At 33.0% G+C, this 25,631-nt stretch overlaps 3 protein-coding genes and 1 pseudogene across 3 annotated transcripts; 2 read left to right on the top strand and 2 right to left on the bottom strand.

Annotated features, from left to right (window-relative positions):
* The first annotated feature begins 677 nt into the window (after positions 1-677).
* LOC143549663 (PI-PLC X domain-containing protein At5g67130-like) lies at positions 678-4,889 on the top strand. Its single transcript, XM_077040522.1, has 7 exons — positions 678-874; positions 953-1,078; positions 1,147-1,284; positions 1,584-1,682; positions 3,189-3,492; positions 4,315-4,538; positions 4,608-4,889. Exons 1-7 carry the CDS (start codon positions 794-796, stop codon positions 4,887-4,889), a joined length of 1,254 nt encoding a protein of 417 aa, XP_076896637.1. The 5' UTR covers positions 678-793.
* Positions 4,890-5,852: 963 nt separating this feature from the next.
* Positions 5,853-7,402, bottom strand: LOC143549638 (caffeoyl-CoA O-methyltransferase). The gene is made up of 3 exons (XM_077040497.1): positions 7,174-7,402; positions 6,341-6,617; positions 5,853-6,253 (listed from the first exon to the last, which is right to left on the bottom strand). The coding sequence occupies exons 1-3, from the start codon at positions 7,335-7,337 to the stop codon at positions 5,960-5,962; spliced, it is 735 nt and encodes a 244-aa protein (XP_076896612.1). The 5' UTR covers positions 7,338-7,402; the 3' UTR covers positions 5,853-5,959.
* A 1,486-nt stretch (positions 7,403-8,888) lies between these two features.
* LOC143549639 (caffeoyl-CoA O-methyltransferase-like) lies at positions 8,889-10,471 on the top strand (annotated as a pseudogene).
* An 8,379-nt stretch (positions 10,472-18,850) lies between these two features.
* Positions 18,851-22,715, bottom strand: LOC143549640 (AP2-like ethylene-responsive transcription factor TOE3). Its single transcript, XM_077040498.1, has 9 exons — positions 22,272-22,715; positions 21,590-21,615; positions 21,452-21,482; positions 21,268-21,355; positions 20,703-20,848; positions 20,306-20,350; positions 20,087-20,178; positions 19,856-20,019; positions 18,851-19,315 (listed from the first exon to the last, which is right to left on the bottom strand). The coding sequence occupies exons 1-9, from the start codon at positions 22,685-22,687 to the stop codon at positions 18,941-18,943; spliced, it is 1,383 nt and encodes a 460-aa protein (XP_076896613.1). The 5' UTR covers positions 22,688-22,715; the 3' UTR covers positions 18,851-18,940.
* Positions 22,716-25,631: the final 2,916 nt, after the last annotated feature.

Below are 25,631 nucleotides of genomic sequence, written 5' to 3' on the forward strand. Positions count from 1 at the left end.
ATTTTCTGGATTAAACTGACAAATTATCTAATTTAATCTTATGGACGATTTTAATAGTTTCTTTAATAATTTAATTACTTATTAATACGAATAAAAACTGTTCATTTGCGTACAATGTATAATAGAAAGAAGAAATTACTATTCTAATTACCAATTATTTAAAAACCGGTTTTTGAATCTTATTAAGTTGGGCTCAGACATGATACAACCAGTTGTCATGGCCAATTCAACCAAGTTGACTAGTTAACCATATAATTAATTTCATAAAAATACAATTTCAATTAAAAAAATAATACGAAAGTATATAATTTCATGGGATCATAAAGGCGGCCATTAGGTTAAAACTGATCGATTCGATGGTACATGAAAAGACCTTTAAGTTAAAACTTTTTGTCGGAGGCAAATATAGGTCACTAAAAGTCTTTAGTCTAAAGTCTAAACAATAAAATTTACTTTGATGAGCTTGTGGTATGACGATATACATTACCGACGATTCTAATTACAAACAGTTCGCCTAATTTACTGCCCTAAAACGTATTGAGTACTTACTTGAGATTCAGTTTAACTGATACAAAACGGTTTTTAAAATATTGTTTGTTACCCCCCCCCCCCCTCTCTCTAATAGAAAAACCAAGTTTGAATAAAACATGAAAGAGGTACATTTGGTTTTCTCCTAGTTTCTAGTTTCCCTACATTAATTTCCCATGTTGAAAATGTTGAACAAATATATGAAAACCAATCTTAATCTCCGCTTCTCTCTCTCCGTCGAATCTTGCGAAGAACAAGCCACCAAATGCACAATTTCATCCTTGTCATCACTATATTATTATTCCTATCAAATCTTTCTATATTCCAATTATCATCATCCTTAAAGGTCTGTTAATTAATTAATTAGTCCCTCTCACGATCATCTTATTTCTTCCCTAGCTAATCCCCATTGCTAATAATATAGATAGGCCAAACATGTTCGACCGATGGGAACCAATGCGACGCTGGATTGCGGTGTGGAACGTGCCCCGCGAGTGGCAATACCCGCCCTAGGTGCACTCGAATCCAACCGATCAATCCTACTTCAAAGGTCTAAAGATAATTAGTTATTTCGGTTAATTAGATTTTTGCATGGCTTTATTTGTATTTAATGAACAGGTGAATGGGCTTCCGTTTAATCGGTATTCGTGGCTTACGACGCATAATGCATATGCCCTTTCGGGTTCAAAATCACCCACTGGTTCTCCGGTTCTTGGTCCGGCTAACCAGGAAGATGATGTAGCATCTCAACTACGTGTAAGTAAGATTTTACGTGAAAACCTAGCTAATAGAATTTGTATGAAAATGATAACAATAATGGATCTTTAATTGCATGGTCTTAAGAAGAAAGATTTAGCTTTTGATTTGATTTGTTGTATGTATGAACATAAGATGAAGATTGTCCACAAGTTGTGTTTTTATTAATTTTCATCTAATATTGTTTTTTATTTAATAACAAATAACCAAAAAAAGAAAATAAAATAAAATAAACCTATGTTATGAACACCGGATTCAAACGATTTGATGTAATTTGATTCTTTTTTTGTTCTATGTAGAATGGGGTACGAGGGCTAATGGTGGATATGTATGATTTCAATAACGACATTTGGATGTGTCATTCTTTCGGTGGCAAATGCTACAACATAACCGCATATGTAAGCATATTTCTGTGGCATTTTTTCAGAATCAAAATATAATGAGAATCGTGAATATCATATAGTACACTTGTAGTACACATTAAACATAAAAGATAATTAAAGTGTTTCAAGATTAAATACAAATAATTCTTAATATGAGAATCGTGTTTTTTTGTAAGTGTTTGCCACTTGTTGATTTACATTTTATTTTTATTATTAGTTTTTTTATGCTATTATAAGTATGATCTGTTAATATTTTGTTGCTAATTTTGATTCTTTTGATATTATTAGAGTTTTCTTTATTATTATTATTATTATTATTATTATTATTATAAAACATTGCTTATGTAGATTGAATTATAGTTGATATTGTTTCCTATGTTCTTATTTTTGGTAGACTGGTATTGTTTCCTAAGTTCTCAAGTTAAGATTATTTTGTACATAAACCTTCCCCTAATTAAAGGTAATGAGATGGAGAAACTAAGCGGTTGAATAACTAGGGGTGTGCATGGGTCGGTTTGGGGCGGTTTTTGGTCAAACTCATAACCATAACCGATATAGCGGTTAATAGATAACCATAACCATAACCGATTCGTCATGGCGGTTTTGGTTAGTCGGTTTTAACGGTTATAATGAGTCGGTTAACCGTGATTAAAATAAACAATCTTTTTTATGATTGTGAACACTGAATAGTCGCTAATTGTATTGTGGAATTCAAATATATATATATATATATATATTTTACTACAATTGACAGAATACACATATCTAATTGACATATTAAATAATATAAATGACAATTTGGATAGAAATTTAGAATGGCAATTATGGAACATTAGAATGAATATGGTAACAAATATCACCAATATTATTATTTTGCCTAAATCCTAGTAGATATGGAGAACTTTTTTCTGTAACGGCAATTAGTGTAAAAGTGTACAAATATCCTGCTCATGCACAAATTATAATTTCCAAACCCTTATTTTTCGATTAATAGTTACATAAATGGGCGGTTAAGTTATGGCGGGTTTGAAATTAATATTAACCAAAACCGACCCACATTTGGCGGCTTTCAAAAATTCATTAAACCAACCAGTCGGTTATAACGGTTATCGGTTAAAACTGGTTCGGTTATGTCACTTATGGTTCGGTTTGCGGTTATGACAGTTAATTTGCTCACCCCTATGAATAACTATGTTCTATACTACACTCTAAGTAATATGTACAAATGGCATATCCGATTCTCACGGTTCTCTACGATTTTTGTTTCTCATTTTAATAATGTATTCTATCTATTTATGCTGTAAAAAACTTGTGTGAATTCTAAAATCAGAACTTTTCCTTAAAAAATATATTATTTATTTAGAATTTTCACGTGTAGGAATACGATGACACATATTTTATAAACAACCAATCACACGTATTAAATTTGAGTCTATTAATATAAATCAAAGCTTTTAACTTAGTTTTTTTTATATAGCACTTGGTTAATTGTTTAAGTTGTCTTCGTTTTTTAACTTCTAGCAACCAGCCATCAATGTGCTAAGAGAGGTTCAAAAGTTTTTAGAAGCAAACCCCAATGAAATCATCACCATTTTCATTGAGGATTATGTGACATCTCCAGGTGGATTGACCAGAGTATTTAGCGCATCAGGGCTCACTAAATACATGTTCCCGGTAAACAGGATGCCTAGAGACGGTGGAGAGTGGCCTTTGATCACCGATATGGTCACCAAGAATCAACGTCTGGTTGTCTTCAACTCCAAATTGGCAAAAGAAGCATCGGAGGGCGTCGCTTATGAATGGTCATTCGTGGTTGAAACCCAATGTAAGATCGAATGTTTAACATTTTTGTTGCTTTATACGCACATGTCACGAATACTAAATCACGTTGTATTAAACCCAAGCGACAATTGTTTAACCCAATAACAATACAAGAATGAAGAAATATGATCGAACTAGAACAACCGAACACCAAAAATCATAACACTAACAACATGATCTATCATAAACAAAGAATACACTCAGGATCATAAATATTAATTTGCTATTGAATTGAAACTTATATATATATATATATATATTTCAACACATGATATACGTTACAAAAATACAAAGTGGCCCATCAGTAATACGAGGCGAATGAGATTACCAACAACTGTTTTTTGTTTAGGTGTAAGTGAGTCGGTTTTAGGAACAAAGTACACCAAAACTCAAATATTCGGTCTATGGGTTTTTGAAAACCGTTTGTTTTGTTCTTTTTCGTGTTTAGTATTCACAATTGGTTTAGTTTGGTTTCGGTTTTCTTGTTTGTAAAAAATTGGGCTTGAAAACATTAGGGAAAAGGAGAAAACAATGAATTTGATCCTAAATTTTATTTTATTTTATTATTTAGTTATAAGTTGATTGCACATTTGGATCTAAAAATTTACTTAGAACATGTTTTTTCATTAATTGCAAAATCAAAACCAAACCAAACCAAAAAAATCAGTGTTTGGAAAAACATAAAACCAACCTGTCGGATTTTAATCTGGTTATACTATATTAACTAATTTTCATATAAAAACACCTTCACCGACAGAATTAACCGTCAGTGATACTCCTTTGTTTGCTTAGTAGTGATAAGTTGTAATCTAGTGATTGAACTCAGATGGAAATGAGGGTAAGATTGCTGGAACCTGTCGTAACCGGTCTGAATCCCCTGCAATGAACACAACAACCCGATCACTAGTTCTTCTAAACTACTTCTCTACTAACCCTAATGTGACCGGAGCTTGTATCGATAACTCCGGTTCACTTATCTCCATGATGAACACATGCCACCAAGCCGCAGGCGGACGTTGGCCAAATTATATTGCTGTTGATTTTTACCAGGTAAAAAAAAAACTTTGAATAAATTTTCTTGATGGTTTTTAATGTTTTGTTGGTTTATTATTAATGTAGAGGAGTGATGGTGGAGGAGCACCTGAAGCAGTGGATATAGCCAATGGTCACATGACATGTAGCTGTCCTAATATTGCATATTGTAAGGTGAATGCTCCATTTGGGACATGTGATATTCCAGTTCTTTCACCACCGCCGCCTGCGCAGCTTGCGCTGCCACCACAGCCAGACGGGTCGTTTGGAGGTTTTGGCGGCTTTGGTTTGGCGACACATACAACCGCGCAGCCAGGATGGTTCAGTTTGGTAGTTTTTATTGTATTGATCATGTTGCTAGTGATGTAAATTTATGTACCATTTATGTCCTTTGTATAGGTTCAATTGTTTGTTATATATGATATATATGGGGGTGATTATTTGTAGGAAATTACACTTATTATTTATCTAGTCTTATTATTTATTAGACTAGATACAATTAATTAATTATTGTGTTTTTATAATTTTAAACCCAATAAACCTAGATAGAATCTAAAACGAACTTTTTTGATATTCAACTTCGACTTACTTCAAAACTGTTAAAGTTTATCTTTTGTCGAGTTTAGGCATTTTAACACGTGGAGTACGACGAGACTGTAGAGCATTTGCTAATAATGTATTCATGGGCAGACCCGGTTTGGCAAGGGATTTCAAGGTGGTGAAAGCTGCCTCCTTTTTACATCTCCATACCTGACGTGGTGGAACCACATTATCGAGCTAATCAAAGACACCCACGCACAATCCTTGATGATTCAATCAATTTAGTATTACAATATGAAGTCTAAGGAAAGCGAGAAATAAATTATTTTCTACAGCATTAACACAAGCCCGAACAAATTGTAGAAGATAAAGATTCTAAGCCATTTATGGGTGGTAACTTTCCTTTAATTCTTCCCACTTTGGTGGAATAGTAAGATGGTTAGGGTGAAGAATGTGAAGTCAAACGTTCAATATATCAATATATGCTTCTACAGTGTAACAATTAGCTGTTAAAAAAAAATCTATGGGGTTGTAACTAGATCGAAAACATATCCGATGCCACTTATCCTTTTATCTTAGGCTCAATTCTACATTTGATTATAACATACACACATCACCAATTAACATCTGAATTTTAAAATCTTTTGCCATAATTTTTAATAATTGGGGGTCCAAATAAATTAATTAAAATACTAGTTGAAAATGAGAATATGTATATAGCTTTTGGAGTACATGATTGAATAAACAAGTAAACATCATTATAAACTTGTGAAATAACAAAAAGAACAGGAATATGTCCTTTTTTTACAATTTTAAAACATGTCAAACATTAAAGAGAGTATATAGTTTGTCACAAAGAATCAATCAACCACATAAGTTTCACTCAAAACAGTTTGAAATTAGCTTATACGGCGACAGAGAGTGATTCCATCACCAACCGGAAGTTGGCAAATCTCCACTCTTGGATCAACAGCCAATGCTTTGTTAAGCTCCAACACGAAATCTCGGTAATACCTAACATACTTTCTAAGTGGAGCATCTGGTGGTGCCACCAAAGACCCATTCCAAAGGGTGTTATCGTAGCCGATCACTCCACCAATTTTTACTAGATCGATTAACCTTTTATGATAGTTAAGATAGTTGTCTTTATCAGCGTCCACAAAGATAAAGTCAAATGATCCATGAAATTTTGCCTGTTAATCACAATCAGAAATATAAATTAATTTGTTATTCGAAAATTAGTTATTAAAAGAGTGTGTCACAAAAGTTTAAACACTTACATCTTCGACCATTTGATCAAGAAGAGGAAGCGCAGGACCTTCTCTAAAGTCAATCTTGTGAGCTACACCGGCTTTTTCAATAATGGGAAGACCGATTTCATAATTCTCGCGGTTTATATCCAACGCTAGTATCTTTCCATCTTCTGGGAGAGCAAGGGCCGTCGAAAGAAGGGAATAACCGGTGTACACACCGATCTCCATCGTGTTCTTAGCATTTATAAGTTTAAGAAGTAAGTTCAAAAATTGTCCTTCATCGGCAGAGGTAGTCATAAGATTCCTGCATTTAGTAATAATATTAATCATTAGCTATATGAAGTGCACCATTCGTAACATGTTGTGTCATGTGCATATTTAATGTGTTACAATATTTTGAAACTAGGATATTGGCCTGTTTTATACATGGACAGAAAATATTTCAAACGTCATATATATGTAGATATCATAAGAATTCTTTACCGTGTCCTCTGCAAAACCACAATATGTAGGAATAATATATATAAATGATGGAATGAGAAACTGTATATATATACAAATTATTGATTGCGAAAATAATAGCCATACTAAAAAAGGGAACACAAAATCAGTTATAAATAATTAATTGTGGTAAAAAACGATTCTTAAATTATTTGAAAGGAACGTTGGTTATGATTATAAAAAACATTAATTAGTGAGGTTGTGATTTTAAAAAACATTAATTAGTGAATTATGTGGTAATTCTATAGATGAAACCGGATGACTTGGAAACCTATGTGGACATATTATTTAAAGGTCATGTTGATATTTTGTATTGCTTTAATAGTATAGTAAGATAAGATGAATTAAGAGGCACATACCAAGGGTGTTTAGCAGTGACCTCGCGTAACTCTTTCATGGGTTGTGGTTCTCTCGGGTACACGCTGGTTTCAAGAATGTATTGGTAAAGTGCATCACTTTGAAGGAGGCTTTTGTGGCCAACTTCTTGGTGTTTTGTTGGTTGAGTTTCTCCTGTGGATGCCATTGATATAAAGATATAATGAATTTGGTGATGTGTGTGTGTGTGTTATAATCAAATGTAGAAGTGAGCCTGAGATGAAAGGATAAGTGTATCGGATTATATAGGGTGTAACTTGGTAAGCATCGTGGAAGGTGGTCTGGTTGGCAGACTTGATCTATCATTGTAGTTGTTGACTTCGCCAACCATAGTGGAAAACTAGAGTTGGTAAGCCAGTGGATGTATTTTATTTTAAGTTATTATATTTCATTTCTGGTTGACGCTTAAATATGCATTTGTATTTTGTATAGTACTACCTTTCCTTTTGTTATATTAATTTTTAATTAATATCGGTTTTGTGATGTCTTTATATTTAGACTAGTTTTTATCCCTGTGTTATGGATGTTGTTTTATATTATTCGTTTTTAATATTTGTATTATTTGTGAATTTTAATTTTATTTATTGTATGTAAGTTAATAATATACTTATGATTTGATGATAAAAGGTTTCACAAATAAATTAGATGTTATGACTCGTTTTAAAAGTTATCTAGGTTAGATGAGATTTAAGACCCACATATTTTTTTTACCATAAAACTGTTTTTTAATTATAAATAATATTCTTTTAAATAAATCCACATATTAATTTTTAATATATCCCTAATTTATATGATTTTCACATCAAATATTTAATGAGATTAATTTTTAATTTAATGAGATGTTATAACCCGTTTAAGGGCTATATTGGTATGCTAAGATCATACCCGTAAATTTATGTCAAATGAGAAGCCTTCATTTCATTTACAAATAAAGCAATTTAGTAACTTGAGAAAATATATAAAGCAACAATAGAGCTTTTAAAGGTTTTGGTTATATATATATATATATATAAAAGTTTAAATAATATGTACTAAGTAGTTGAAGTTTTAAGAAATTACCAAAACTCACCAACGAATAAACCTCCAAATTAAGTTAGTAGAAGGTGAATGTCTAAAATGTTGGTTTTTAGATATTATATTGGTTTATAATTTTACTGTCACTTGTAGTTGGTGGGAATATTTCATTTCTTTTTTCTTGTGTTTAACATTGCCTACCCAATTTAGATGTCGTTATTTAATTGACCATGCCTAGTTTCGATAAGTTAATTTTCATTGCCTATTTTGAAGAATTCAACATTGCTAATTTGAAAATTTCCCCTATTATTTACCACTTGCTACTAAGTATACATGGAGTATAGAATTATTAAGTAAAAAAGATATCAAATAATAAGTTATATTGACATAGCATGATGACCAAATCCAATCCATACTAACAGTTTAGAAGTAGTCTACTTGAAGTGATCTAAAATCCTAAAAGTTTAAACTTTTAAGTCTAATCTAAATTCCAAATCATAAATTAACGAAGAGCATGTATAACGAATTTGGCATAGAGGCAGATTCATGAATCACAAACTTCATTGATGTAGCCTCCAAGTCCGGATGTAAGGCCCGTAATAATTTTTTTAAAATGGTTTGTGAAAGTTTGTTGTTGTAGAAGAAAATGATTGCTTTTAAAGAAAGTTTGTAATATGAGGTAAATCTGATGGCGGCCACCAAAGAATCTCAACCCGCAAAACACCAAGAAGTTGGCCACAAGAGTCACCTCCAAAGTGATGCACTTTACCAATACATTCTTGAACCAACGTTTACTCGAGGGAACCTCAGCCCATGAAAGAGCTACGTGAGGTCACTGCTAAACACACTTGGTAAGTGCTTTCTAGCATTGTTTTCACGATTGGACCGCACTGGACTGGCTTGTCAAACCAATTGGACTAGTAATTTTTATTTTTAATGTTAGAGCTATCAAATTATAAAATATTATCGTTTATACATGTGCATACTTTTGTTTGTCACTATTAATTCGTTTTTAAACTGAAATGTAGTGATTATATACGACTAGTGAACTAGACCGAGAGGTCGGGTCGGATTTTCAATTTATTTCTATGAAAATCTCATTGCTGATTAATTCAGTACACTATGCTCCAAATTTTATTTATTTGATTCTTAATATATATATATATATATATATATATATATATTAGTATTAAAATTGAAATTTTTTATCAAAACATAATATATTGTTTATCTGGTTTATAAATATATTGTTAACAGTTTACTTTTATATCATTTATCTGGTTTATAAATTAGGTACAACCAGTAAAATGGTAAAACGAATGGTTCTATCTCACATTCTCACCATTTACTAATAGATTTTTTTTTATTAACTCCTATGCATAACTTTTTTTCCTTATGTAGCTATGAAATTTAACATTTCACTTATGCTATCAAATATAGGAATCTGATGACAACATCAGCTGATGAAGGACAATTTCTTAATCTACTTCTCAAGCTCATAAATGCCAAGAACACGACGGAGATCGGTGTTTACACCGGTTATTCTCTACTTTCTACCGCCCTTGCTCTTCCAGAAGATGGAAAGATATTGGCTATGGATATAAACGTGAAAACTACGAAATCTGAGAAAGCCGGTGTAGCTCACAAGATTGACTTTAGAGAAGGCCCTGCTCTTCCCCTTCTTGATCAAATGGTTAATGATGTAAGTACTAGGGGTTGTTTGGTTCATTCAGATCTGAATGAGTCAGATCTGAATGAACCTCTGTCCCATTCAGCAACAACAATGAGTCTGAATGATTCAGACATAATTTTAGCCATTCAGATGTTTTTCTGTTTAGAGTCAAACAGTCTGAAGTCTGAATGAATCAGATGTAAACAAACAGCCCCCTAGTAATATATGAATGCATTGTTTTCTTAATTATTTTCATCTCTAAATAAAAGTTATATATGCATATTTTTTTTGTACAATTTTCAGGCTAAATTCCATGGATCTTTTGATTTTATATTCGTGAATGCTGATAAAGACAACTACTTAAACTATCACAAAAGATTAATCGATCTAGTCAAAATCGGGGGAGTGATAGGCTACGATAGCACCCTTTGGAATGGGTCTTTAGTTGCCCCACCAGACGCACCGCTCAGAAAGTATGTAAGGTATTACAAAGATTTCGTGTTAGAGCTTAACAAAGCTTTAGCTGTTGACCCGAGAGTGGAGATTTGTAGCTTCCTATAGGTAATGGAATCACTTTATGTCGTCCTATAAGTTAATCATATATCATGGTTAAGTGTTATAGCTTATAATTACCCTATCTATATTCGTTTTGGTGTTTCAATCGTATATATCTCCAAAAGAGATCAAATGTGCAATAATTTTCATAATTTGAGTAGTGAGTTGACATTACAAGTATGAGACTAAGTCAAATTTTAAATTAAGGGATTCCACGATAAAGAGAATAAAATAAAATAAAGCCAACAACTCAACAAGTTTACCAACTCCCATATCCTTATTGTCAACGTACAACTGTTGGCCAAGTCTGAAATCAACTTGATCTAACCAACCGGGCCAGCACCAACTTACCACTACCTATTATACAAATAAGCAAACTTACCCAGGTGATATCCATCACTCAGATAGGAATAACCAAAACCCGAAAACATCTGGGACGGGAATTAGGGAATAGAGCAGATAATCGAGCATGAGACATGTATGTGATTACTTTGGAATTTGTTGTCCGTATGAGATAGGCATGGGATTATTGGGATTTGATGAATGGTCATATACCCGTTTACCTGACCTGATTACCCGATAGCACATACCGATTTTTTGATTGTATACATGACATGTTCTTCTTTACTTATTTAAAGTATATACAATGTATAATATCCTTGATTATATTCCTAATTCCCGCACCAACCTGATTTATTCACAAAAAATGGTAAATGATGCGCGGCAGTGTAACACTAATTATTAAAATGAGTTGAAAGTTATGTTCAAATCTTTTAAATATGTTTGTGGGTGTTATAACGATTTAAATATACTAAGGGTTTTTTGTAGAGGTGAGCAAACCAAGGTTTTTTCAAGGAACCAGTTCCAAGTATCATCGGATTTTCGACCGCATTTTGACTAGTCTTGCCGGGTTTTTATTGGGTTTTGGCTGGGTCGGTTCAGGTCCAGGTATTGACAGAGTAGTGGTGGAATCGGTTCCAGCGAGTCTGGCTTGGTTCCGGGTTCATGTACGGTTTCTCTAAGAAACTGAAACCTGCTTCGTACTCGTAGGTCAAGTATATATATCGGAACCTATTCCAAGTCGGCTCCGGGTTTAGGTATAAATTTATGCCCACCTTTAGTCTAGACTCTTGTTGGACTTGATTAGTAGTGAATATTCGGACGTTTGGGCAAAGCCTTGGGTCAACTTGTCAACCCTTGAAGGATAGCATACTGGGCTGACCCACTGGCCTGTCTCATTTGGGCTAACTTTACATATATATGTTTTTTTCGTATAATTTCACAAGACTATAAAATATCAGTTCATATTTTTAAATAAACTAATTGAATAAAATTATACATGGAGATGTCCCATACTTCCACAAGACAGATGGACTACTTTCTGTTAATTTTCTGGATAATACCTTTAAAAGCATACTTTTTATAGAGTAAATGAGGTATACATCTTTTAAAAAATAACATATTTGGATACATGAACAACATTAACCGTAACTTGGTAGAAGACTTGCTGCATTTCATCTAGTAGATGGTTACAATGTATAGAGTTAAATCGGACATGTGAGCTCGATATTAAAACCCTACACACTATAGGTTTCAATACATCTCGCAATACTGCAGTCAGAGCGATAGAGAATCAGATGCCTAGACTGGAAACAATTAATAAACAGAAGGTAAAAGTCAAAAAAAATAATATAAATAAAAATAAGTAGTCTCGATTGTGGTTCTTGGCGTATAGATGCAAAATTCTTTCCGACGTCCACGAACTTCTTGATCTTCTCAAAAACAATAAACAATAAACCAATATTAATGTTTTAAGACAATTATTAATCGACGGCCGATCGAGTCTTTCTAAACCTTGTTCGAAAAGCAAAGTGAGAAGGCAAGATCGGCGGGTTTTAGACATGAAAGTTATTTTCAACTTACAAGATACATGAATAACCATGTTTTAATTCTGTAAAACAACATGTTTATTAAAAAAATCAACCCGAAGAAGGTCCAAAAATGGGTTAGACTGAATTAAAAACACTTGTTTATCTGTTTTTAAGTGTTTTCTAAAAAGATTCTATTTAAATTGTGGAGGATGATTAAAAAAGTGTTAACATTTAAAGTTTTAATACTTTTATCTTTAAATTCCTCTTTAATTATTCATTTTGAAATTAATTATGTTTTCTAAAATCTTCACAAACTCTTTATACTAAACTAAGACAAAATGGCAAAACTCGTCCTTTATGTTTACACGGTTTTTCAATAGGCGTCATTTGACAAACTTAATGATAAAAAACATCCTTTATGTTCAAAAAACCTTGCACGGTTCGTCATTTTCACTATAGGTTTCAATACATCTCGCAATACTGCAGTCAGAGCGATAGAGAATCAGATGCCTAGACTGGAAACAATTAATAAACAGAAGGTAAAAGTCAAAAAAAATAATATAAATAAAAATAAGTAGTCTCGATTGTGGTTCTTGGCGTATAGATGCAAAATTCTTTCCGACGTCCACGAACTTCTTGATCTTCTCAAAAACAATAAACAATAAACCAATATTAATGTTTTAAGACAATTATTAATCGACGGCCGATCGAGTCTTTCTAAACCTTGTTCGAAAAGCAAAGTGAGAAGGCAAGATCGGCGGGTTTTAGACATGAAAGTTATTTTCAACTTACAAGATACATGAATAACCATGTTTTAATTCTGTAAAACAACATGTTTATTAAAAAAATCAACCCGAAGAAGGTCCAAAAATGGGTTAGACTGAATTAAAAACACTTGTTTATCTGTTTTTAAGTGTTTTCTAAAAAGATTCTATTTAAATTGTGGAGGATGATTAAAAAAGTGTTAACATTTAAAGTTTTAATACTTTTATCTTTAAATTCCTCTTTAATTATTCATTTTGAAATTAATTATGTTTTCTAAAATCTTCACAAACTCTTTATACTAAACTAAGACAAAATGGCAAAACTCGTCCTTTATGTTTACACGGTTTTTCAATAGGCGTCATTTGACAAACTTAATGATAAAAAACATCCTTTATGTTCAAAAAACCTTGCACGGTTCGTCATTTTCACTAACGAGGGTTCGATTTTCTCGTTAAATCCAGTCATGTGCACCTCATGTGAGGGCAATTTGGTTTTTTTACCCCCCTCATGGGTTATTTGTGTAATTAACTAATTTTGGGTATATATAAAATAAACTCTCTCCTCACCTCCCGGCCAAGCCCAACATCATGACACCAACACCACTTCTCTCCCCTTTCTGTCAGTCGCTGCCGCCACCTGCCGACCACCATAACCACTTACTCGAAAACCTTTACCCTACCACTGTTCATCGCACACCCTTCACCATCACCACTACAACCACCCATCACCAGAATATCCGTCCCCGACCACCATACCCACCACCACCATTGTCGCCCTTCTCCATCAATATCAAAACCATCACCCTTCATCATTTATAACAAAATGCGCCTCAAATAAACCATCAGTTACTTACCCCCATAAAAACCCCTAAAACCAATCGCAAAGAGTGGTGGTCAATCATTTGTTGCCACATATCTGAAAATAAAACTAGAAAGACCCTAAACTGGACCTGAATCAGACCTGGATATAATCAAAATCAAAGGCAAGGGAATAAATCACACCAAAACTAGGGTCGCCTCCAACTCATGATTCCGAAGGTTTTTTTTTCCGGCTATGGTTGTGGTGATAGTCGAATGATGGTGCCCGCTGTAAATAAACATCCCTTCACCACCACTACATCCACCATAAGCAACTACCACCACCGTTATCAGATCTGTAAACTCGATCCAAGAACCCATCTCAGATTTGTTGGGGTTGGGGTTTCTATAGGAGGGCTGAATAGGGGATTAAAATTCAAATGAAAGCGAAAGGGGTGATGATGGTGGTCGGCAGGTGGAGACAGCGACTGGCATAGAGGGAAGAGATGTGGTGGTGGTGTCATGATGTTGGGCGAGAGAGAGAGAGAGAGAGAGAGAGAGAGAGACTATTCTATAAATACCCAATGTTTTATTTTTAATTATATATAATTATAAATTTACAAACTACCCTCATGTGGGATGCACATGACCATATTTAACGAGAAATTTTAACTGGGTTAGGGTTAAAGAACGTAACGTGATAGAGTTTTTAAATGTAAAGGATGTTTTCTGTCATTAAGTTTGCCAAATGATGTCTATTGAAAAACCGTGTAAATATAAAGGACGTCTTTTGCCATTTTTTCTTATTATTTATTACTTCTTATAACTTCGCATCCTCCATTTTCCATCAGGTATCTACATTAAATGTATTTCACTTTTGTTAATTAGGATTGAGAAATAAGGAATAAAACAATTAAAAGGAAACAATAAAAGAAAGTTTCCTTGAGTTTTGTCTTAGTTGTTTAAATTGTTACTAAGTAACAAAATATAACAATTAAAACGTGACACATACACAGTATATTATTAAGTGTGTGTGAGTTCACCATTCAATCCATCAACTGAAATTTTTCAACATACGCTGCAAACAAGACATTATTGACACCCGTAACGATTTGCCTTCTAGCCAGTTGACCGGCCAATCCAGTCCGGCCATCACAACTATGTGAAATATGGGAAGTAGAGGGAGTCAAAATTACTGGTGGAACATAAATCAATGCTAGTAATGAAGGAAGGAGGTCGGTAGGTTAGAAACATAAGTTTTCAGCAACTACCATGTACTGTCTATTTAAGGAAATATCATATTACTTTTTTTGGAAACGTACGTTGCCTGATTATTTACCCATGCCTTGGAGAAAATTAATATGGGGTTCTACACCTTCATGCATGTCATTACTTGTAGCCTTGTACTATGCAAATCCTAATTAATATTTAAACATTGTCGGTAATTTATGGATCCAAATTTGGGGTGTCAATTGTCGACATGACTAGAACAAACACGAAAAAAGGTGTCGGGTATTTAAAAACGGGTCAGATTTGGTTTTACCCGTTTTAAGAGTCAGGTTTAGGCTATTTAAACATTGTCGGTAATTTATGGATCCAAATTTGGGGTGTCAATTGTCGACATGACTAGAACAAACACGAAAAAAGGTGTCGGGTATTTAAAAACGGGTCAGATTTGGGTTTACCCGTTTTAAGAGTCAGGTTTAGGCTGACATGTTAACCCATTTAAGTATTTAAAAAAGCTTTTATAGTTGTATTTTTATCCATGTTTTATTTGGCTTTTCTATTTTTAACAATTATATTACTCAATTATCTACCGCCTCTAAATTATATCTATTTTTTAAAGTTAATTGATAAATGCGACAAACGGGTCGTGTTTGGGTTGACTCGAATTTATGTGTGTGCGGGTTATTGGGAAATCTTAGACACAAGTAATAAAATGAGTCGGGTTCCTATTTCAATCTACCAACCTGACATGATTAGCACCTCCAATCCAAATGCATTATAATGGTTCTAAAGGACAAGCAATGTATACGTTAAAACTTGTTTTTAAGTGTAGAAAATATATAATATGTGTCTCTTTTGATAATATGGTAATAGTTATGTGTCGATGCATATATATAGTTTGATCCAGTAACAAATTAAGTATGGGCTAAATTATAGGGGTGATCAAAGTCACTGAAGATTGCCAGGTTCAATACCTACAATTATTTCTACTGAAATCACAAAAATTTACCCTACGAATCGAAAAACGACGGTGGCCAGGGTCACCCCTGCCACCTTTAAAACTACGCCCTTGGTTTTATGAATCATAAAGTGGAATTACTTAACATTTGAGAGAATCATCCGATAGGATTGTGACAGATTAATTGTCCATTGGTAAAACGTAAAAGTGTAGTTTTCTAGTAGTGGTGTTCTATCATTGCAACCAATGAGCATGATCACCGATTATCGTGTCTTATATAAGTAGATAACTTCAACACATTTTCAAACTATTTATAAATAAATAATCAAACATGGACATTGATCTAGACAGAATTATCAAAGGCTTTAAAGATTAATTATGGTCTAGAGATTGATGATTGACTAAATAACAAGATTTAAGTATTTAACATCATATAAGAGAATTAATATTTAATTAAGGAAACAAAGAAGGTGGAGAAACATGCTAAAGTCTGCGAAGAGAACCAACATGTTTTTGTCCTTTTGGCTTTTGATACCTTTGGCTCCTTGGCACCGGAAGCTATCCGTTTCCTAACCAGGGTCCAACGGGTTGTGCATAGCAATGTGTCGACTCCAAAGGGGCAGGGGTATGCCTTTAGCAAGTTAGGGTTTGCAATTCAGAAAGGGGTGGCGGCGCAGCTTGTTGCCCGCCTACCTGCTATGTTGATGTAATATTTATGTTTCTATATAATGAAAAAATAGATACCATGTTTTATGAGAAAAAAAATAATAAATAAAAAAATAAAAATTAAGGAAACAAATTGGGTACGAGGGACAGGCTAAGGTTTTCTTATTCTTAATTAATAACAACAGTTGCTCTTTAATTAATAATTAATAATTAAAATATTATGTTTATTATTTAATCGACAACAAGGGAATAGAGCTGTTTGGATTTGGAGGTTGATGACGCACCACATGACGCGATTACACCCCATTTCACGAATGCATATATTAAAATCTTAAGTATTCAAATGTAATATAACTTAAAAGTGGCCAAATTTTTGTTGGACAATTTGTTTTCATTTTTATAAATATAGTTAGTTGTTGGTGGAATATTTGACTTGTTACAAAATGAATAAAATAACAAGTAACTCGATCGAAGTCAATATGGTCATGTAAATCTCATATAAGTTTAAACTCGACACTTACTAATAAAAAAGATAGTTAGATCTTATTAATCGTAACTTTAATCCATATTAGTAGATAAGTTGTTTACGAAATAGTCCGGATGGTGTCCCTAAAATTATAATAAATCGGGAGCTTAACTTTGAGAATAACAAGTTTATAATATGCGGTTTCAATTTTGTAATACATATGGCTACAACGTTAACTTCTGTTTTTCAGACACAAAAAATACCACATGTACTGTCTTGTATATGAGGGTGTATTCTTATATTAGAGAGCGCAAGACTATGTTGTTTTAACCGAGCTTACGCTAACTTTAAAGTTGGCTTAAGTTTTCCACAGGAAAACCATACTTCCGTCTGTCATTTGATAGTCGTCATGCCGCCACAAGAGCAGAATTTATTGGCGTAACACAGGTGGGACGAAAACCCGGGTGGCTCGGGATATTTCGAACTAATAACCTCCCAAGGCTTTGCTCAAATTCTTAATTGCCATAATCCACTAAAATGTCATAAGTGAAGATTAAACTTAGGGCATCTGCTAAAAAACTCAAACCACCCTACCAGTTGACCATAAGTAATACCACTTGTATTCTGAGTACTATCGTCAACCGATTATAATTATTAAAGTTTGTTTTTATATTTGTGGGGGTTTTTTAATCCCTCACCAGCAGTCTTTTTTCTATTTTCTAATAGTGTTGACCATTAACATTAATTTTAAATAAGTATTCCTAAATAAGACTTGTTGCCAAGTATAGAAATATTATAATGTATAATTTAAACTATTTTCGTAGGTACTGGAAGAGAATAAATTCCCTAAAACAACAAATGGTTTACTACATAGTAATATAATATAAATAAATAAAATAGATACGGACATCGAAGAAACCATCATCGATCATTGATTAGGGTTTTGGGACACATATTAATATTATTATATATGTATCATTTGACTATTTTATTAATGATAATAATAAGATTGATGACAACCCAGATGACGAAATTGCATCTTCATGTTTGCAAATCAAAATGACCATATGTTATTGATGAAAATTATTAGTTATTAATTACTCCACCTTGGCGGTGTTCCACGTCATATCCGCAATGCAAAGTCTGATAAAGATAAATTTTGAAATGTATGTAATCAGCTTAATTACGATTTTATAAAACCATCGTAATTAGTTTTCAGTTTACTTATGGCTAGTTATTATACAACTGTATAAGTGATATTCACAAGTTCATACACCAACTTTTATTATGTTAGAAATGTAAATTTAGTAAAACTTACCACTCAAGAACATTTAAGCGAACTTTTTACAAATTAAAATGTTTTTGAAAGAGTGTTATTTATTTCTTCGGTCTAATTTTTAACATTTACGACGTGCTTATTTTTGGTTGCTAATATTAATACGACCATTTCGTCTCCTTCACTAATCCCTCTAAATTAAGAAATAAATATTCTACCCATTAACACATGAAATTGATACATCTCAATATCTCATGCATAACTTGATCAACGAAGAAAAGTAAAATTAAAAGGAAAGTGTTCTTCCCTTTAATGTGTCTTACATATATAATTAACTCAAGAACCTAAAAAATTGATCTTCATGGTCAAAGTCAACTGTATGTTTAGTTGGTCAAACTAAACATAAAAACACCTTTAAACACAAATAATATCGTGACTAGGTTTTCTTGTACTATACGTGGGACCCACTTGGTGCTTTCAAGTTTCAAGGGGGCTGTCCGATGTTGAATCTTTGCTGTGGGAATCCTGATGATGCTGCAGAACTATCTGCGTACATTTGGTATACGTATTGATCACTTCTTCCCTCATACCCGGTGCTACTGCTATTTCCATACATGTGATGATGACTCAATGAGTTGTTATTGAATCCATGAAGCATAGGCGCCAGGTCAGTGGGTCGCATAAAATGCATGTATGCATGTGCTTCATTGTTACCGGTTAAGGATCCGGAAGGAGACTGAAGGTGTGTCTGACTTAGAAGCTGGATTGTCTCGACTTCATTATAAGCTTCTCTTCTCCCTCCATCAAACTCGTTATGATAAACGAGCTGACCCGAGCTGGATTGTCCTGACCCACATGCCTTTTTAAGAAAATGTAAACATGAAAATATAAGGTTTAGATACAACAAAACAAACGTTACACATTTAAAAAAAGGTAGTTTGAAAAGCTTGCGGCTGAAGATGTCGTTGAGAGTCTGCTCGTTAATTTGTTGACAAGCCCGAGCCAAGGTACGCTCATATGGGGCTCGCTAAATCGTTATAATTTGGATGATTTATATTAAACCCAAATTAACTTCAGTATATTTATACATTTTAACCAAATAGTAATATATACTAACCATAAACTATGTAGTTTATATTATACTATGTTAAATATTAATTTTTTTTATTCAATAAAAATGAAACTGAAAATAGTTAATTTAAGATTTTAAAAATAAACATGTTGGTTCGTGCTTTTTGTGATTTCAGCTCCTTAAGATAAATGAGCAAACCCGAATGACTCGTATGCCCGAGCCAAACCTGGCTCAGGTAGGCTCTTTTACTGAGCCAACATCATTTACAACGATATCCAACAACTGGGTCGAGTTAGAATGACAAAACGATTGAATACGCAAACATACCGGTTGTCCACCAAATCCAAATTGGATGGAATTAGAGTGATGTGTCGAGTTATGGTAATCATTTCCAAATTCAATGTTTGGTTGCTTATTCGAGGCTGAACTCCCCCCTAAGCTCAAATCAAGATTATGGTCCGAGGATGCGATGGTGGCGCTATTCGAACATTCTGAGAAGAAAGAAATATTCAAGAATGTTTTAAACGTGATATTGTTTTAATCCAATATAAATGTTACCATTGGAGTTGAGCTCATTTTCATAACTCTTGTAATCAAAATTTGTAATAGCATCCTTCCCATTGCATTTAATTGCTGCTTTATCATAAGCCCTAAAATGTTTTTAAAAATTAGATAAAAATAAATGAACTAAAAAAAGAATAAATATAATTTATTTATTTAAACCCCTTGAATATTGGACTTTGACAATAATGGTCCCTCTAGAAACCAGAAATTTACCTGGCAGCTTCAACTTCAGTGTCAAAAAGACCCAGATACACATACCTGTTATAAATTAAAATAAAATAAAATAACCCAAATTTGTCACATGACATTATTAAATGAACAAACCCAAAAAAGGCAAAAAACAATAGTTCCAAGGTGTCCTGTTTTCTTGATCTTAGGATAACTTGATAGATTGTTCTATTCACCTAAATCAAAATAAAAGTAACTTTTTTTCGAAATTCGAGAAACCAAACTCAAAATATAAAATGCAATCCCTAAATAAAAAAAGAAAAAACTAAAATAACATAATCTTGTTTAAATGACTAGATAATATTGTTTATGTCTTGTTTGATTACTTTGTCTACATTTTATAACCTTTTTATTCAAAAGTAAAAAATTTTAGAAAACATACTTTTTTCCCAAGAATTGACCCATTCGAGCTTCCCATCGGCCACATTTATGCAAAGTAACTCCACGATATTTCGAACTGCCTCGAGGAAAACCGGTACTTTGCCTACGAAGCACATGCACAAACTCTTCCTTTGACAAATTACTCATCTGTCATTTGGAAACAGTCTTATAAAAAAACAAACAAACAAAAACGAACATAACTAGGAGTCTAGATTATTTATGTTTTTTTTTTTTTTTGAATGTTTAAGCTTGCCTCCTACTATTTACAATAAACCGCCATTGCCCAGGGATCGAACCCTGGACCTCTCACCCAAAGGCCTAAGCCTTTACCATCCCACCAAAGTGGAGATGGCTAGATTATTTATGTTTGTGTTTGAATTTTGTTATTAAAAACAACAACCAATGTAAAGGTGTTTCAAGATAAGGCTGCAACACCACTATTCAAGATAAGGTGAAATCTAATTTTACAAAAATAGGAAGAAAAAAAAAGTAAAAACCCTTTTATATAGAAATAAATAAAAATAAAAAATTTCACACACACCAAGAACACCATTGAAAACACACACCTGTTTTAGGTCATCTTCATAGTCTTCAAGAGCAAAGTTTATGTCAGCCTCCACACCACGAAACTTTATGGCTGCCCTATCATAAGCACTGCAGCCGTATATATTTTCTTAGATATATTATTCTTTTTATTTAACTTTTTGTATTCTTTTAATGTTATTGAACTTAAGTTTATTTTGTGCTCACCGTGCAGCTGCATGTGCTGTGTCAAATCCACCTATATATTGTTATGGCAAACAAAGATTTATACCAATAAATCATTAATATTAATATGTTTGTATATGTATATATAATCTTGAAAATATATATGAAAGTGCAACATACCAAGATAGACCTGTTTCCTACAATCCCTGGATCATGAAAACATAATAATGTTAAAAAAAATAAAAGGAAGAGGTCAATAATAATAATAATAATAATAATAATAATACTAATAATAATACTGTTTTTCTTACTTAAAAAATAATAATAAAACAAATGATGATACATTGGGAACTGAAGAAAATCAAGTAAAGAATGGGGAAAATATTTAATAACCCGATACACATCAGTTTGAATATATCCGTCCCATATGTTTAGAGTAAAGAATGAGAAAAATCAAGAATGAAGAAAATTGAGTAAAAATGGTAAAAAAAAAAAGAATAATAATCTCATTCCCAACCCAATACGCATCAGGTTTCGAGTATAACCGCCCCATGTGTTTCAAGTAAAGAATGTCAAAAAAAATGTAGAAGATCAAGTAAAGAATTGGAAAAAAGAAAAAAAAAAGAAGAATCGTGGAAAAATGGTAAAAAAAAATGAAAATTTAATCTCATACCCGACCCAGTACGCGTCGGGTTTCAGATATACTCATCCCATGCATTTCTTTACAAGAATGTGGGGAAAAAATTGAAGAAATGAAGTAAAAGATGAAAAAAGTCAAAAATTGAATTTCATAATCAACCCAGTGCGTGTCAGGTTTTGGATATACTCGTCCCATATGTTTAATTAAAAAAAAAAAATTAACCATATGTGGGATTCCCATCGGCCGGTTCGCCGGTAAAATGTAACACCACGGTATTGAGAGCTTCTAGACCGCGGTCCACGGCGGCTTTTCTTCATCGGTTGAGGAACATCAGTAACCTTTACGGCACCGGAATATGCAACATCAGACAACTGGTTGGAGAATTCAACTCCAACCCAGTTGGACATAGGAAAATTAGAAGACAACATCGGACCAACTGAGGTGGTGGGCCCCACTTCAGAGTCATCCATCGGAAAGAACTGATGAGTGACCGGCGTGTTATCATGATCTTCATCGGAGAAGTCTTCATTTAGAACATTATTATTATTATTATTATTGTTGTTGTTGTTGTTGTTGTTGTTATAGTATTCCTCTTGATCAGGTGATCCGTTTAGATCCCACATTATTTCTGAATTCATAATAAAAACTTAAACCAATTGATTTCAATCTCTCTGTATACCTCTCTCTGCATAATATGTAGATATATGTATAATAATAATAATAATAATAATATTGTTGTTGATGTAGGGTTGTTATAGTGAAGAGTAGGTGAGGGTGTTTGTAGGTTCTGTTGGTAGATCTTGTATTGGAAAAAAATATCTATATATCTAGTTATGTACAATTGTACATGTATAGCTTTTTTTTAAACGACGAACAAATAAATTAGGTCGGGTTATTTGGAGTAAGATGGCCTTATACGTTCGTGATCGCAGACAGCATCAAGTAGCTCAAGTCTATTATCTTCTGTTTTTGAAAAAGATTAGTCTTCGAAGGCTTACTGTTATAAAACTCGAGTGAAATCGGATTCGCATTTGAGGCATTCCTTGTATGCGATGTGTGTCTACAAATATTATTATACTCCCTCTTTCACATTAAAAGTGTTCATATTTTCTTTTTTGTTTGTCCCATTACAAATGTTCACTTTCAAAATTTATTAGCCAATTTCAAAATTTATCATTAAACATGTACAACTAACATTAATAAACAATATTTATAGGCTCAATTTTCAATGCATTATTATCATTTGATAAGAAAAAAACTATCATTCATTCGATTTTAAATTTTGTGTTCCAAACCATCACACTTTTATTGAGAGGACAGAGTATAATGTATAAAAATAGAAATAACCTTTTATTTAACAACATAGATATAGCCTATTAATCTCTCTTTCACTTTAACCAGCGGAGCTTGCCCTAATGGCCAGAAACATGATGAATAACCCAGATGTTCCGGGTTCGAATCCTGATTCCGACCGGATTTACCAGTGCATTAAAACTTTTCGTGCCTTCGGGCGGGGTGAGCCAACAGGGTTTTACCGGGATCACCAAGCCAAATTCGGATGCCAGCGTAGATTCCGATCATGTTAACATAGTTGGCCCGAGTGGGGTGACGGGGGGCGACATGTTTGCGCAGTGAGATAAATAAATTGTGAAATTCACTGATCTGATCGAAAAAAAAAATCTCTCACTTTCTCTCTCTATATTATTATATAATAATGTATAGGTTAATCCCTGTTAGATATCTATACCTGCTTTTGCTTCTATTAATATTTTTGGTTCACACGCATAACACATACACTCGCCATGTGTGTATAGGGAGGAGAAAGAGTATGTGTGGAGAGAGAAGAGAGATCTTTCTTAACAAAGGTCTCCGACGTTAATGAAATCGAAAAAGAAGGTAAGGTGGGGTCGTGTGTTGGAACAAAAATGTAAAAACTAACAGGATTCTTTTTTAAGTAAGTGAATGTACATACATATTTCTGCTAGGAAAAAGTATACATGTAATTTATTAAAAAATTTTAAATATATTATTTGCGGAAGCATATGGAAAATGAAACGAGTAAGATTATGCGTTTATGCGGTATTATTGGTACGGGTCACTACATGCTAATTCTTGTTATTTGTCATGTTGGTGTCACATTGCACTTAATTTTTATTTTCTTTTTCACTTATGTGTCTATGTGGTGTGTGACATATACTTTCAACTAGGAGCACCAAGTCACCGGTTAATTGAAGATCAGTCATAGGACGTACTAATACGAAACACCAAATTTTTATGATCGATTCGTATTGTGTCAAACTAATATGTTGTTTGGCGAAAATATTTTAAATGCTTCTGTATAGTTAATAATGTGTTAACTTAATTAACATGTAGTGACCCGTATTATTGGTATGGGTCACTACTTGCGAATTCTTGTTATTTGTCATGTTGGTGTCACATTGCACTTAATTTTTATTTTCTTTTTCACTTATGTGTCTATGTGGTGTGTGACATATACTTTCAACTAGGAGCACCAAGTCACCGGTTAATTGAAGATCAGTCATAGGACGTACTAATACGAAACACCAAATTTTTATGATCGATTCGTATTGTGTCAAACTAATATGTTGTTTGGCGAAAATATTTTAAATGCTTCTGTATAGTTAATAATGTGTAAAGTTTGACACATTTATTAAGAATAACATATTTTGAGAAAAGAAAAATCTGATACCTGAATAACGCGCTTAACTTAATTAACATGTAGTGACCCGTATTATTGGTATGGGTCACTACTTGCGAATTCTTGTTATTTGTCATGTTGGTGTCATATTGCACTTAATTTTTATTATTTTCTTTTTCACTTATGTGTCTATGTGGTGTGTGATATATACTTTCAACTAGGAGCACCAAGTCACCGGTTAATTGAATATCAGTCATAGGACGTACTAATACGAAACACCAAATTTTTATGATCGATTCGTATTGTGTCAAACTAATATTTTGCTTGGCGAAAATATTTTAAATGCTTCTGTATAGTTAATAATGTGTAAAGTTTGACACATTTACTAAGATTAACATATTTTGAGAAAAGAAAAATCCGATACCTGAATAACGCGCTTAACTTAATTAACATCAAGTCTTTAAAAGTGGGTGTTACACTTCAGCCAATACAACGTCTTAGGCCAATGCTCATGACGACTTCTGATTACTTCTCATGCGGTCTTTTGAAAAAGAGTGGTTGTTACACATCAACCAACAAAACAACGTGCCTGCCAATGCTCATGATGTTTTTACGACAACCAAATCATGAAAAAATAAAGTTAGTTTTTGAGTGGTTGGTTATTTATCGTGATGTTTCCTTTGTTGTTGATAATATGAGATTTGACTTTGAACCTATATAGATATTGATATAAGATGAAAATGTAACTACTTACGACTTGTATGCGCTCAGTTTAGTTTTATTAAAAAGATAATTAGAGAAAAATATTAAATTTGTTATTTAAAAAGTTATACAAAACGTACGATCGTTGTGTGGTCTTATACTACTCATCCTCTACGTGCTACCTTTATGTCTCATACGACTCGTCCAATAATTAATACTCA

This window comes from Bidens hawaiensis, unplaced genomic scaffold, assembly GCF_021521415.1.
Source record: "Bidens hawaiensis isolate Kalapana, Puna unplaced genomic scaffold, B.hawaiensis_p1.1 tig00015706_1, whole genome shotgun sequence".
In the NCBI taxonomy this organism is placed as follows: Eukaryota; Viridiplantae; Streptophyta; class Magnoliopsida; order Asterales; family Asteraceae; genus Bidens; species Bidens hawaiensis.